The sequence below is a fragment of the Lemur catta genome, chromosome 7 (assembly GCF_020740605.2).
Source record: "Lemur catta isolate mLemCat1 chromosome 7, mLemCat1.pri, whole genome shotgun sequence".
Taxonomy (NCBI): domain Eukaryota; kingdom Metazoa; phylum Chordata; class Mammalia; order Primates; family Lemuridae; genus Lemur; species Lemur catta.
In genome coordinates this window covers 62,815,364-62,831,704 of record NC_059134.1, presented here as the reverse complement: position 1 = coordinate 62,831,704, position 16,341 = coordinate 62,815,364, and the positions used below count along the sequence as shown (strand labels likewise).

Here is a 16,341-nt window from a genome sequence, read left to right as displayed (position 1 = left end):
AGGTTGATGTTATAGCAATCTAACAGACACAATGAAGATGACATTGAAGGGAAAGCTGGCAGGAGGTAAATAAGAAGTGAAATTGAAGAGATATTTAAGAGGGTAAATTGAGAAAACAATAGAAAGTTGAAGGATGAACAGGACACCCATTGGCCTGGAAGTATGGTTGTGCCATTCAGTAGGACAGGAATTATGGGAGGAAGGGAAGCTTGAATAATATACAAAGTTGCAACACATGAAATCTCATCTCAACTGCTGTCCAAGGATATGTCCTGAAGGCAGCTGGATGGAAAACATAGGCTTGATAAAACACTGGATACAGGAGAGCTTTTGGGTCTACAAACACAGATGTAGATGCCATCACTACATTCAAGTAATAGAAAGATGATATTAATCAGGGAAAATAAAAAGTAAGAAGTGAGCGACAAACATAAAGCAGGTGAGAAGTTCATTTAAAAGGACAGGAGAGCAAATAAATATGAAATGAGCTAAGAAGGAGTGATCAAGAGATAACAAGGGAACCAGGCAACACAGGTTTCAAAGAGACTAATAGAGGAAAGACCATTAATTGGTGGCATCACTCTTGATTTAAAAATAAATATCAAGCTATCAAAATCATGCATATTTTCAAATTCCGTCTCTCAACTTAATGCTTTCCATGCAACTGATCCTGTGCAAGAAGTGCCAAAATCAGGCTACTAAGTTACAACTCACTCTGACAACTAAAAAGGCGATCCATGCTGAGAACACCCAAGTGATGTCTTGCACACACAAAAAAGTTGTTAACAAAAATATATGTTGGAACAATTAAAGGAGGGAAATGAGAAAGCCTTGGGCACTTTCATTATGAGTATACTCAACCTTCTGGCCATGTGGCTGACACTATCTAAGGTCAGAACACAGTCATGCTAACTGAGTGTCTGTTTTTCACACAGCCATGGCCACAGCAGAACATACCCCTGTTGAGCCTGTCCTCAGAGACAAAAGGAGGCAAGATCTCCAAGAGATGCTGGAAGAAGTAGGCCTGACTGTTGAGTACTGGCTTCCCAAGCTTCAGGAAGACCTGGGTGTGACCTGTCGCCAGGCCTTACAACACATAGAAGAAAAAGACCTCCAGAAGCTGAAATCCCAGGCAAAATATCCATGGGAGGAAAGTGCCTTGGAAAAGCTTCTGAACCTGGCACACTCAAATAGTCTGTCAGAGTTACAGAAGTCACGGATAGAGAAGACAAAAGAAAAGCAAGAGCAGGCAGCACAGGCACTGAAGGAGCTGAAGGACTTGATGTCACAAGGAAAGCAGCGAAACACAGAAGCAGTAATGAGCAAACAAGCAGAGCTGAGGGAAGCAATGGACATCCCCAAAGAGTACTGGCTATCTTCTAAAACATCCCTAAAAGAAGTCATAGACAACATGCAGAAACAACTTGAACTCACAAACCTGGAACTATCCCAGCGGGAAAACCTCCCAGATGAAGATTTGGTGAGCTGGGCATCTGGAGGGTTGGCCCTTCAGGGAATTTACAAAACCACTGACCAAGGGGGCCTGATAGAGAAGAACGAGAACCTACTCACAGTCCCCAAGGACTTCTCACTCTTTGGTCCTAGGCAGGGCACACGGATGGAAACAGTAGAATTTACATCTTATGAAGAAGAATCCAGGTTCACTCAGAAAATAGAGAAGGGGGGATTTAGTGCAATTATCTCAGGCAAGGGTGAAGGTTGGGGAGGTAGTCTCGAAGCTGGTTTTGGTGGCAGCATACATTCAAAATACAAGACAACTCGACGAAAACATTCTGAGCATTCTTATTTGTGCTCAACCAAGTTCAGCTACATCCCCCTGGCCTCCTGCTACTTTGCCATTGATCAGCTCCAGTTATCCAAGGCTGCTCTCCAGGAATTAAAATACATTGAAGACCTTCTGGGTCAGACAGCAGACTCAGACAGATCCTCCTTACTGAGACACAGGGCTAAAAGCTTCTTCCACAGGTTTGGCTCTCATGCTAACCAAGGCCCTCTGCACCTGGGGGGCATCTACTGGTGGAAAGCCGTTTCAGAGGGTTTCCACAGTGAGCAGTTGAAAGAAGTGAAACAGCAGTCAGCAAAGGCCCTGGATGCTTTCATAAGTGGCAGCTTCAGTACACCTATAGCGAAAGGTGCTGGAGGTGTGAAAGTATCAGGCTCTGATTCAAACACAACCTCTCAGAATAAAACTTCCAAAAATCTCCAAGCTGAAGTCCAATTTTCTGTGGCCCAGACAGGTGGCCCACCAGAAGCAAATGGCTTTGTCCAGTGGAAAGCTGGCCTCATTGCCAGCAATCAAACCTGGTTTGTCATTAACCAGGAATTTCAGCTGGTACCCATTTGGGACATCATCCTCTCCAACCACAGAAGTGATTTTAAGTATCCTCATCAGGTGGCTGACTATCTGAAAGACCACTACACTGCTATGACTCGCCGTACTGCCCACATCCAGAATGAAGAGGAATTACTAAGTGCTAGGAAGGAAGCTAGGGCTTTCCTAGAGGATGTGAAATCTTGGAGTATATCTCATCCTGAAGAGAAACTTAAAAAATTGATAAATTTCATGCAAACATTCAGTCAAAAACTAGAGAGTTATGACCCTTGGATTAACATATGCCTCACAGATTGGGATCTGCAGAATTTTCTAGTAAAAATTGTCAACTTTTGCAAAGAGACTCCCAATTGTAAAACTAAATTTATTAAATCTCAGTTGGATGTCCTTCTGGATCCTCACATATACAGAGTAACAAACTTCCCTCAGGCTCACTCCCTCGTGCACTGGATCTATGAGTCAGAGCCAGAGCAAGAGCAAGTCAACATTTCCCAATTTTCCGAATTAATTAAAATCTTAAAAGAAGCCCAGAATGACCTCATGGAAGCAAAAGTCAACTCTGAGTCCCCAGAAACAGTGGAGAAATCTCAAAGAGAGGCCACTTATGAGGTCGGCAGGGCTCTCCGCTGCTTATTGAATAACCTCCAAGAAACAGACCAGCCAGACACACAGCTCTTGCTACTTTCCATTGCAGCTGGTGCAGGATATCATGTGGAAAACAATACTTTCCAGCATCTCCTTGGGTGTGATGAGTTAAACTTCCTACTGGATGAAATTCAAACTGCACAGAATAAATACCAGGAGCTCAAAAATATTTGCAGCTACAGGGCTCAAGCATTCCTGGTGCTCACAGTTCTGACAGCCACAGCTGGAGTCACAGCTATATCTCCAAAAGAGAAAACACAACGCATGGCATTAATAAGACATCACATGGGAAACTCATTTTCTCAAGAAGTTGAACATGTTCTCACCAAACCTGGAGCAGATCATGATTGGGAAAACCTCGAGAAAGACTTACAATTGCTTATTGATGGAGATTACGAAGGCACCATCTCTTCTTTGCAAGTGGAAGAGGTGAGAAAACAATTGCAGAGTCTCTTCCATGGAAAGAAACAGCACTCTAAACCACATGATAATGAAAATAAGAAATGGGAGATGATAGAAAATGGAGCCTTCCTAGACTTACTCCAGCGTCTAGGCCTAGAACATGACTACCCAAAAAGGATGAGCAGAGCTAACTTCCATCTGATCTACAAGACTTCTGTGTACAAAACCCAGCCCAGCTCTGAACGGGAGCTTCCCTTCTATTTCCTGCAGAAGCTGATGATGCTAGATTATAAGCTGAGATACCTGGTCTTCAAAGATGATAGAAACCCAGAACACCAAGTCTATCCAAGTGCCTCTAATCAGGAAAATGAGGTGTTTGATCCATTTGAAGACAGTGGTAGTCCCACTAAGCCTTCAGACACTAAACCTCGACCCTACATTCACCCAATGGATATTCAGATGGCAATTTTTCACTGTGCAGATGATTTTGCCAGACAATATATTTTAGCCAAACTTTCCATTTGTCAGTTTGCCCTCCCTCTTGTGGTGCCTAATCCCTGCACTTCTCAAATTGAATTTTCTCTGTGGTCACTCAGACAAATTAGGAGAAGCTGGCAGCAAGGGAAGAAGAGCATTTATAAAACTCAGCAGATGTGTCGTGTCTCTACCCCTATTGTGTCCTTTATTAGAGTTGGAAATGGCTTCTCTGCTTCCAAATCTCAGATCATGAACTGTCTTCTCAGTAAACATAAACATGATGTGTTTTTTCACCGACACTGCAGAGGAAGCAGCAAAGACTGTCTTTTGATGGGAGGCTTGGTGGAAATGTGTTGGTTCTGTCCTGGAGGGGATGATGAGGATGGACTCGACAACTGTGTGACTTTCATGAATCTTCATGGAGATGCAAAAGAATATGAGCGGCAGCTCACTTTCCTGAAGGAGGTCTCTTCTCTGATTGTGGTCCTTATGTCAACTTCTGATAACTGTGAAGAAAACCGAAAAATTGTCCGTGACATGGGCCAGTCCTCAAGACCTTTGATCTGCTTACTAGATAACAAAGAAAAAACCACGGCCAAAACTTCTGGCCAAAACTTCCAGTCAAAAGTGACAATTGGCATCAGGAATAGAAATGCAGCAGAATTAACAGAAGAGCTCACAGCCACAATCAGACATTTGCTAGAGCTCTCTGACAGTGCTCTCAGCTTAGAGGACTGTTCCCGGATTGCTCGTACACAAGGATTCCTTGTTGATGAAGACCAGAGAGATTGCAAGGAAGCCAAAGAAAAGGCACAGAGTGTAATGGCTCTTGCGGGAGAAATGAAGTTATCTCAGATGAAGGAAAACTTACTACCCCTTCGGGGACAACTGTGGCATCTCTGGTGTAAGAGGGACAAAGAACTCTATCGTCTGAGAGAAAAGGGAAATCGGAGCATTGAACAACACAAGAGTGAGATTGAGACAGATAAGCAGAAACTACGGCACAAACAGCTGACTAAAGCCATTCCTCTCAATAATGTCATGCAATCTTTCCTTCAAATTCTCCATGAACATTCAGAAATGCACACCAAACTCTACTTCTTGCAGTGGCTGAGTGTGTTTTTAGACAATCTGACTGCAGAACACTTGGAAAAACTGTGTGAGAAGCATAGCTCTTTGTGGTCACTGGTACAAACAGAAAAGGAGGAGGCACCTAGTGACAACTCTCTGAAATACCAGCAAAATGAAATAGAAGCCATCTCCAAAGAGATTAGTGACTGTACCCTGGGAATTGGGCAATTCCTCAGAGAAACTGGACAGATTTATGAAGCTCTAGAAGAAACTTCCTCCCCAAAAGATACCCTTCTCCTCTCCCTTCCCCAAATTGCTGCAGACCTGATGATATCTGGTGTTCCCATTGAGCTGATGGATGGAGATGCTTCATATGTGCCCTTGAAGTGGATAACAGCTGTTTTTGACAAGGTCTCTGAGGAACTTGGAGACAGACGGGTGTTTATTCTCTCTATTCTTGGCCTGCAGAGCTTAGGGAAGTCCACCCTGCTAAATGCCCTTTTTGGGCTACAGTTCACTGTCAGTGCAGGGAGGTGTACCCAGGGTGCCTACATGCAGCTCCTGAAGGTGGAGAAGACATTCACAGAGGAGCTTGGCTTTGACTTTATGCTTGTGGTGGACACAGAAGGACTTCGATCCCCGAACTTCAGCAACAAATCCCAGAATAGGGACAATGAGTTGGCAACCTTTGTCATTGGACTTGCAAACTTGACTCTGATCAATATTTTCGGGGAGAATCCAGCAGAGATGCAGGATATCCTACAAATAGTTGTCCAAGCCTTTCTGAGGATGAAACAGGTAAAAATCTTCCCAAGTTGCCTCTTTGTCCACCAGAACGTGGGAGACGTTACAGCTAAATACCAAACTATGGAAGGACGAAGGTCACTACAGCAGAGACTAGATGAAATGGCAGCAATAGCTGCTAAACAAGAACAGTGCTCAGACGTAACCTGCTTCAGTGATGTCATTAAGTTTGATGTCAACACTCACGTCTACTACTTTGCTCATCTCTGGGATGGTAATCCCCCAATGGCTCCTCCCAATCCTCGCTATAGCCACAATGTCCAGGAACTGAAATGTAAAATTCTTATGACTGCTGAACAGGAATCCAGGGGAAATATCATGAAGATATCAGATGTAAAATTTCGAGTTCAAGATTTGTGGAGAGCCCTGCTGAGCGAGAACTTTATTTTCAGTTTCAGGAACACCCGAGAAGTCATGGCCATGAGCAAACTGGAAACCATGTATAACTACTGGACCTGGCAGCTGAGGAGTCACATGCTGGGCTTGCAGAACCAGCTGATCAACCAGATTCAGAATGGAAAGATTCAGACATTCAAATCAAGCACACTTGAGGCCACAGTTACAGAAAAATATGAAGCTATCGAGCAAGAACTGGAAAAATATTTCAATGAAGACCCAGAGAGTGAAATACTGGTTCAATGGAAAGCAAATTTTAAAAATAAGCTAATAAGCCTTCAAGACACACTTATTTCAGAGACCAAAAGAAAAGCCAATGAACTTATTGGTTTTAAAAAATGTCAAGAAAGGCTGGATAAGAAAAAGACAGATTATGAAAATGAATTATTGGAAAAGAGCCGAAAGTTGGCTTTAACTGTAAAGGGTAGAGAATTGAATGAAGAAGAGTTACATGAGAAATTCAACCAACTTTGGGAAAAATGGGTCTATGATGTGTGCCCAACTCTACCTCAAGTCACAGAGCCTGACCCTGATGGGGATTGTGAAGAAATCCTTTTCCACTATTTCAAAAAGGAGATAAACATGCTGAAGACTTCTGGAAAGAAGTTTCAAATCAATTTTGATGAACATGTCAAAATGAATAAGAACTATACAACATTGGAGGTCTGTGATAAAGAGTCCATTAGTAGGATTACTGAGTCCATTGTTTCAAAATGTATGGAAACTATTAACAACATTTGCAAGCAAAAGTATGATTATAATGCAATTTATTTCCATAAAATCCTAAGAATAATAGAGGAGGAAGTGAAATCTGCATCTACTGAGGAGGCATATACATTTACAAGTAAATATACCATGGACTTATCTTTGTGTTTATTCCAAAAAGCATCAGAGAATTTTAAGCAAATCCACAGGGAATTTAAGAGAGCAAATGATCCTGTACAATATTTGGAAAGCAAGAAAGATGACTTCTTCATGAGTTTTAAGATCTCCTGCCAAGGAGCAACCTCTATAAAAACGTTTGTTGATTATCTGTGGCACAAGCTCACTCCTGCTGTCTCCACCACCATATGGAAAAAAATGACCATTAACCTTGCTGGGGACATGCGAGCTACCTGCCCTGAATTCAATGGAAACAGGGCTAACCTGGAGAAACACATTCTCATCTCTCTGGCAGAAGAGGAAAATTTTGATAATTACTGGCAATATCTTCATAATCCAAAATCGTTTTTTAGGAGTTACATCGAAAACCATATCAAAAGATATTGTTCAGACAAGGGAAGTGAAAAAATAAAGACTCTTTTAAAAATAAGTTTAGATGGCATCAAGAATATCATCCTCTCTTCCATTCACGAATCCACAGCAATAGCTAAAGATAAAAGCAGCACTGTGTCTGAGTGGTTGGATTTGTTCTGCGATTACCTGGGAAGCAACTTGATCTTTCCACGAAAAGACTTGAAAAGCATTGAACACCAGGAGATAAAAGATATTGAGTTTCTCAAAGAAGCCATGAGTACAGCTTTGGATCCTGCAATGAAGACAGTAGAACAAAATTGTTCAGGTATGCTTGTGGAAAAACTGATTCCTGAAATAGAGAAAATCCTCTCTGAACATCTCAGTGGCTGCTGGAAACAATGTCCTCTCTGTAAAGCAATTTGTACAAACACCATTCCTACACATGAAGGAGACCACAGTGCTCCCTTCCACCGTCCTCAGGCTGTCAATGGGTGGTACAAAGATACAACAGATCACTTTGTCATTGATTACTGTACTAGTTCTGTAGCAAGCAAGCATGGAATAATTTTGGAAGATGATCAGAAAAGCTTATATAGGAACTATCGGCAGGCAGGAGGAGATTATGCCACATGGAGTATTACCCCACATTCATCCACCCAGCCATATTGGAAATGGTTTATCTCTCACTTCAGATCAAAGCTAGAAGAAAACTATCAGAAAAAATTTGAAGGTAGAGGTGAAATCCTTCAGGCGTGGGCAAGAATCACAAAGCAGAACGTGCTTGATGACTTGAAAAGACAATAATACTCAATCACCACAAAAGGGCCTCTGTATCTGAACAATCCCAAAACAACTCCTCTTGACAATTAGAACCTTCATTATTTCCATTTTTAAAATGAAATGGGAAAATATAAATCAATTAACGTTTCAAGAGTTAAAGAGTTCCTCTGAATGGTCTTCATTTCTCCCTGTCACAATTCCTTCTGGTTTAAAAACAAATTACTAAAATATGTGTATATATGATAAAATCAAATAAAATCCAGTTTAAAACACCTACTTCATGTTTTAAACTATTTTTCTAGATACAGTACTTTTATTTTAAAATATATGATGTCTCAGAGAAAGTCATTTTAACAGAGGAAAATCAAAATCATTACAGCCTGCTACAAATCTCTGTAGAATAACTCTATCAATATTTCAACCAACATACAGGTCTTGGCTGGAAGCTACAAATTGACTTTTTAATTTTTTCAAGGAAATTTTCCCCCTCTGAAGTTTTGAGGGAAATTTAATAACCCTTCAATGTAAAAACATTCATAGAAAATTCATGATTCCCAAGCATAGCAGTATTTAGACATATTCTGTTCTAGGAAAGAATAAACCAGAGACTTGACAGAATAGAGCCTTCATCAATGCAGGAAACTTCAAGCAAATATGGGAAATAGAAAGTAACTTGTGAGTAAGAGAAAGAGATTTAAAAAGGCAATGAGTGTGGAAATATATTTTGGGTAAGAAAGGATCTTGTGTGGAATTTTTTTTTTTTTTTTTGTCCTAAAATGACTGGTTATTTAGGAAATGGGAACATTAGGACAAAATAGAAAGTTTTAGGCATGTTTTGTAGACGGTCTGTGCAGGTTGGGATAAAATTTGTGGAGGGAATTTATGAAGGAATTTAGTATGTGATCCAGCTGGCTATAATTAAAAAGAAAATTTTGGTTGAAACAAAGTTTTCTTAAAATATTTATTCACTCTTAATGAAATTCCATGATATATTCATTTTGATTCTACCATCAGATAAAGACATTTCCATGCTTCTCCCAAAATCAATAATATCTGTAACGCCCCCAAAGAACACCGCCAAAAGAGAGCCGTAGGTCTCATGCTGGTGGGAATCATGACACTCTTAAGTTTAGCAGCACTGGCAGGAGGAATTATATACAATGTACTCATAGCCAAAAATATCACTACTTCTTTCTCCAAGATACAGGAGAAAACTTTAAACTGCTATCAGCTTTCCTTAACTCATTAGCTGTTATGGTAAGAGATAATAGACTAGCACTAGATTATCTGTTAGCTTCAGAAGGAGGAGTCTGTGCGATTGCAAAAACCTCATGCTGTTTCTATCTTATAAACACCACAGGACAGGTAGAAGAAAGGACATAATGGATTCTGGAAAATGCAGAGTAGATAAAAAGTTCTCTGAAAAGGACTCAATTTGGAACTCTATCCAATCTGTCCTCCCCAAATGACCTTGCTCGTACCCTTCTTAGGACCCCTAGTAATGATTATACTAACTCTCGTCTTCAGCCCCTATTGCAACTTTTTCTACGTTTTCTTATAAACAGAAACATTTAATATTTAAGCCATTGCCCACAAATCAATCAGAGAGATCTTCATGATGGAACAAGCCCTTCCACACCTCCAACTCAATACCCAATTCTGACTTCACCCTTTATCAACAGAAAGTAGTCAAAAACATGACGACGCCTGCTTCCCAATAATTCTACTTTTTAATTTTTACCCTTTCCCATACCTTGCCATTCCTTTTCTTTTATGTATATAATAAAAAGGGTGGAATGTTAGGCTTGCTCAGGGTGGGAACTCAGAAAGTATGTGTAGGATGGAATGCGGTTAATGGAAAACTTAGATAGTGATCATAAGGCCTGTGAAACAATAGCTACAGGAGTCTCGAGACTCCAGAGGCTGTAAATCTAACTGTGACCACAGATAGTTGCAGCAATGCCTGCAGCAACCGGTTACTGTTCAGAAAAATTCACCCTCCCCAAACTTCCATTCAAACTTCCCATAAAACCCGAGACTTTCTCTTCCAGGCATGGATACTCTTTTCAGCCTCCACCTTTCTGCACCAAGACGCTCAAATAAACAGCATTTTGCTGCACCTGAGGCTTCATGTGTCTCCCTCTCAGCTCCGTACCTAATAAAATGTTTGTAAGGTTTTTGGATAGGCCGGCGCCAGAGAAAGAAAGACGAGCAGAGTTGAAAGGGATAAGTAAAGAGGCTTTATTGGAGTGCTCCCGGGAGAAACCAGGGACTCGAGAAGTCACAGTTGCCTGGGACTGAGGCAGGGGTTTTTATAGGGGGGAGTTGGGGAGGGCTTTTGCTAGGAACGGCAGCAGGTGCTGTTTTCGGCCCAGTGTCTAGGTCACAGAAAACAGGATGTGGTTGAGCCCGGGCTGGGGTGTTCAGCTAGCAATGACAGGATGTAACTCTGAGGCAGGTTTTTGCCTACCAATGCAGAGAGTAATCTGCCTTTAGCAGAGCTTCTCTTTTTTATTGGGGAGGGGGTTCCCACCGCCAGCCTTACAATCTTCATTACCAGAAGCGGGGCTGATCGGAGTAGGGAAAGGGGGAAATGTTGTCACAGGCTACAATGGGAGAAGAAGCAAGAAGATGAAGGTAATTCAAGGTGAAGAAGCAGACATAAGTAAAGTGTTGAGAGTTAGGGAACACCACCTTGCAGTTTTAGTTAAGAGCACAAACTCAGAAGTTAGACTGCTTAGTTGCTCATAGGGCCTCCACTATTTACTAGCTATAAGACCTTGGATGAGTTAGTTAACCTGTTTCTGCTTCATTTCCTTCATCTATAAAATGGGGCCATCTCATGGTGGAGGTATGAGGATAACTTGAAATAATATATTTGCCTGGCACGAGGTATGTGTTCCGATAATGTTAGGAAGTAGTAATACCAACAGCAGCAGCAAGAACAGCAAAAGTCATGTTAATAGAAGTCATTACAGTAGTTATTAACACTATTATTATTGCTCTGATATTATACTAAAACATAGTTGTGCCTACAGTCCATTCTCAATTGTAAGTTCCTGAAAAAAGAGGGTCCAAGTTCTATATTTTGACCCAAGTAGTCATTACAAAGGAGCTTGCTTTATTGTTTCCTGTACCTGTATTTTATTTGCTCTAAATAGGACTTTAAAAATAAAACATAATTTAAAATGTAAACCTCAAAAAGGGGCTAAGGAATGGAAAGAAGAAAGGTTGCTAGGCCAGAGAAGCATTAGAGTATTGTTGGCTTCCTTTGCAACAGCTATCTCATAGCCCCCAAATTCAGTATTATTTTTAATGAAATCCAAGGTGTTTGCATTTATTCTAAATTGGAAAAAATGTGAACCAGGGCATGTACTCCTGGGAACAACCTCCCTAATAGTTTAATTATCTTTGGTGCTTTCCCTTTGAACCATGGGAACAATCATGTTTATCTTGTAGTTCACATTGTGATTCCCATCAACTCCTCTGTGAAGACTCGGAAATGTGCCACCCAGATCCTCCTTCAAGGAAGCACTTGCTGCCCAGTTGAGAGGGGAGTGAAGTAAGCAGCCAGTCTTCAGCTGTCAGATCTTCTGAATCTGCCTCAATTGCAGAGAGCCTCTGCACCCGAGGTCATACCCTTCCCGGGACATCCTGTATGCAGAGACTGAGTGAGATGGAACATAAAGACGGACCCAGACATGTTAGCCTGACACAGGATGCTCTGTGTGTCTTCATTTGCTCCAGAACTCTCTACCTGGCTCAGGAAAGTTCGTGAGGCCATCACAGTGCCATTTCTTTTTCTGCCAATTCCTACTTCCACCCCGTTTCTTTCACAGGTGTTGATCCCTAATCTGCAACATCCTGCAAGGCCTTGGTAAAGATTGCTACCTCCAGATAGATTTAAACAATGGGGTTGTGGATAATAAAGAAACAGTGCAAAAAGAAAATAAGGGCTCCTCTTTCCAACACCCATGGGAAGAGAGCAGCATCCTTGCAAGGGGTGAGAGAATGCAGGCCTTCCAGAAGGTGCCAGCAGGCAGGAGTGAGCAGTGGCCCACAGCCCTGTTGAGAGCAGTGGAGAGGAACATGCAACAGAGCTGCTAGTTGGGCAACTCATTAGTAAGTGATCGTTAGGAAACAGAAAACTAGTGGATGAAAAAAAAAGAAGTAAAACTGATGAGCAGAACAAGAATAGATATTTTTTCCACATGGCCTTGGAATTGAGGATAGAAGGAGTGGAGTCAAGGAAAGAAGCCTACGCCTTGCAAATGCATTCTTAGAAAGAGTGAGATGGAGGTAATAATTAAATTAAACCAAAACAAGGAGCCTTGCCTTGGTCCTATATGCTCCAGTCTGGAATAGTTCTGGCAGAGCAAAATCTTTATCATCTTATGTACTGAAGGGGCACCCATGGGTGCAAGTAGAGAATACCCCCTTCTATCTGCCAGGTTAAATCTGTAAAGTTTACCCAAAGCCTTTCCTGCCTCAGCACCTACTTATTCTGGGTCTCTGCAGTCCCAGGAAGGCTGGAAAATGGGAATCCTAACATAGATTTACAGATACAGAACAACAGCCTCAAGAGCAGCTACTGGTCTTTGTAAGAGCATCATAGACTCTCCCAACCATGAATTTTCCTTGCTTTTTCTATGCCTACCATTCTAACTATAGCTATCCTTCTTATGGCCTTCCCTCTTATTGCTCAGGCCCTAGTTCTATCCTCTGGCTTCTGGCTGGAACTACATGGAAGTTGCAGGCCCTCCTTTTACCACCAGGTGGTGGAAAAGTGCCTTATAAACAATTCTGAGATTTCTCAACTTCAGCACTGTTAACATTTAGGGCCAAATAATTTATTGTGGGGAACTGTCCAGCACATTGTAGGATGCTTAGCTGCATCTCTGGCCTCTACCCACTAGATGCTAGTAGGACTCCCCACAGTCATGACAACCAAAAATCTCTCCAGACATTGCCAAATGTCCCTGAGAATTGGGATTGCCCCACCTGAGAACCACTATGCATCATGACCCTAAAGTAAGAATAGAAGACAGAAATAGATGCAAATTTTGGTGGCAAGTTTTTTAAAAGCTTTTTTGTTTTGTTCTAATAAAATAACATGTGTTCAATGAAAGAAAATTCAAAACTTTGGGAAAACGAGGTGGCTCTAATGGACCCACACAAGGCTAGGGAGAGCGAAGCATGTTGTGCCCTGCACTGCCCAGACTAGCAAACAATACAGTCAGGATGGCTAAAGGTTGACCCCCCCAAAATAAACATTTTTAAAGGGCAAGATGTCTGCTTATGCCTTCTTTGTGCAGACATGCATAGAAGAACATAAGAAGAAAAACCGAGAGGTCTCTGTCAATTTTGCAGACTTTCCTAAGAAGTGCTCTGAGAGGTAGAAGACATTATCTGGGAAAGAAAAGTTTAAATTTGATGAAATGGCAAACACGGATGCATTACGTTATGATCAAGAAATGAAGGATTGGCTCTTCCTCTTCCCCTCAAGCGGCCTGAGGTGATCTGTGAAAATGGTTTGCTATTCACTTGACCCAGAAAACCCCACAAAATCATGCAAGTCAAGAGGTTCAAATCTTCGTGTTCACTTCAAGAACCCTGGTGAAACTGCCCAGGCCATCAAGGGTATGCATAAACGAAAAGCCACCAGGTATCTGAAAGATGTCACTTGAAAGAAACAATGTGTACCATTCCAACGTTACAATGGTGGAGTTGGTAGGTGTGCCCAGGCCAAACAGTGGGGCTGGACACTGGGTCGGGGGCTCAAAAAGAGTGCTGAATTTTTGCTGCACATGCTTAAAAATGCAGAGAGTAACGCTGAACTTAGGGTTTAGATGTAGATGCTCTGGTCATTGAGCATATCCAGGTGAACAAAGCACCCAAGATGCGTCGCCAAACTTACAGAGCTCATGGTTGGATTAATCCATACATGAGCTCCCCCTGCCACATTGAGATGATCGTCACCGAAAAGGAACAAATTGTTCTAAAACCAGAAAAGGAGGTTGCACAGAAGAAAAACATATCCCAGAAGAAACTGAAGAAACAAAAACTTATGGCATGGGAATAGATGCAACATAAAATAAATGCAAATAACACTGAAAAAAAAAAGGAAAAGAAAAAAGAAATGAAAGATTATAGACCAGCTAAGGGAGGCAAGAAGAAGGGCTCTAATGCCTTCCAAAAAACACCGACTGGATTCTTCCTGTTCTGTTCAGAATCCTGCCCCAAGATCAAACCCACAAACCCTGGCATCTCTATTGGAGTTGTGGAATAACTTAAGTGACGGTGAAAAGCAGCCTTATATCACTAAGGCAGTGAAGCTGAAGAAATATATGAGAAAACTGTTGCTGACTCTAAGTCTAAAGGAAAGTCTGATGTCATAAAATGTCCCACTAAGGTTGTACTGGAAAAGGTGGAAGAGCAAGAGGAGGAAGAGGAGAAAGGGGAGGAGGGAGGAGAGGAGGAGAGGGAGAGGAGGGGAAGAGGAAGAGAGGAGAAGGGGGGAACTGTTTGTCTCCTTGTGAATACCTTAGAGTAGGGGAACGTCATAATTGAGACATCTTATTGAGAAATGTCTATTGCTCTCATTTAGGTTTAATTACAAAATTTGATCAGGATCATAATGTAGTCTCAAAGTACTCTAGAAATTGTTAGTGGTTTACATGAAGTGACCATGGGTGTCTGGAGCACCTTGAAACTGTATCAAAGTTGTACATATTTCCAAACATTTTTTAAAATGAAGAGGCACTCTCCTGTTCGCTTCACTCTGTGCACTATGCCGTTGGTGTAAGAAGGCATTTAAAGATGTTCTGGGATTTTTTTTAATTTGTAAGGTGGTGTTAACTATATGGTTATTGGCTAGAAATCTTGAGTTATCAAACTCTAGGTATACTACATACTTATAGTTTGTAAAAAGAACAAAACCACCAAGACAAACTCCTGATGCTCCTTGCTTGAGGGGCTGTGGGGAAAAATGCCTCTTCGGGAGGGGCTGTAGCTCAAGGTGTGCCCTGTGAGGCCGGACCTGTTGACACTGTGGTGGGCATCCATTTAGCTTTAGACTGTCTTGTTTTTGTATGTAGTGACATAGCTTTCTGCTGCCATTCTTAGCTGTGGACAAAGAGCAAGGAGGGGTTCAGCTGGCATGAGGAGTGTTTGGATTTTTCTTTTTTTTTAGTTAAGGGCTATAGTTTTTAAACTGTTTCTGCAAAAAATTGTACAACACCTCATTGTCAGCAAAGAGCCACTGCATGAATGAAAGTTCAAGAACGTTTTGTACTTAAACAAGTTTGCAATGCTCTGTTATTTTTTTTGTATGTTTAGAATGCTGAAATGTTTTTGAAGTTAAATAAACAGTACTTCATTTTTAAAACCGTTCTCTATTTGAACAGTCTAGCAGTGAAACAACCCCCACTCCACTGCATTTGCAGACTAGCCGCTCTATAGTGTGGTAACTTCTCTTTTACTCGACACGGCCAGCTTGCTTGGGGCTGAGATGAGGGAGAGGGCTATCTGAAGCTACCGTGTGATTTTGTTTGTGTCTGAATGGCATTAAGATGAAGTCTAAACTATTGAATGTAGGAGTTGAGATAAGGACACAGGCAAGGTTCAGCAGCCTTCAGAGGTGCAGAAAGGTGTACAGTTAGGATTAAGATTGTGTAGGTTTAACATTTTATCCTCCCTCCACCCCCATTTTGGGGGCCAAATGTATTGTTAAACAGCCAAAACATCTTTCAGAGTATACGTCAAAAATTCAGACCTTATTTTTCCTCTTCACACTCCCACGCCCCCAACACATATAATGGAATGTTATTTGTTGTGCTCAACCTTCGAGGAGGACTTAACCTGCTGTTATGTCTCCTGGACCCCAAGGAGGGTGGGTGGGGTGGGGTGGTGCGGTAGGGGACAATATCCGTTTTTTGCTCCTGCTTTTCTCCTTCAAACACCAGACACCCCAAGGGAGATTATAGGCTCCATCTTGGGTCACCTGAGCTATAAGTCAGGCGGATGAAATCAAGCATTTCTAAGCACTAAATGTATTATGGAAAGTAGAGTGGCCTACTTATTATTTGAACTCATTTATAGGAAATGTAGATTGTTGTTCAATGTTCTTAAATTGGAAGGAGTTTGGTTTGTGTTTCAGTGGCTGTATTAGTGAATGG

The 16,341-nt window shown here is 41.6% G+C and overlaps 1 protein-coding gene across 3 annotated transcripts in view; it reads left to right on the top strand.

Annotated features, from left to right (window-relative positions):
• LOC123642368 (interferon-induced very large GTPase 1-like) overlaps window positions 1-16,341 on the top strand; it is a 35,816-nt gene that overhangs the window by 9,105 nt on the left and 10,370 nt on the right. Inside the window, exon 2 of one of the 3 annotated variants that reach the window (XM_045557399.1) lies at window positions 936-8,436. The exons of the other annotated variants lie outside the window; for them this stretch is intronic. Coding sequence (XP_045413355.1) covers window positions 938-8,188 — 7,251 coding nt within the window. The 5' untranslated portion in view covers window positions 936-937 and the 3' untranslated portion in view covers window positions 8,189-8,436. Of the gene's footprint in view, window positions 1-935; window positions 8,437-16,341 lie in introns of those variants that run through there. 3 annotated transcript variants of the gene reach the window in all.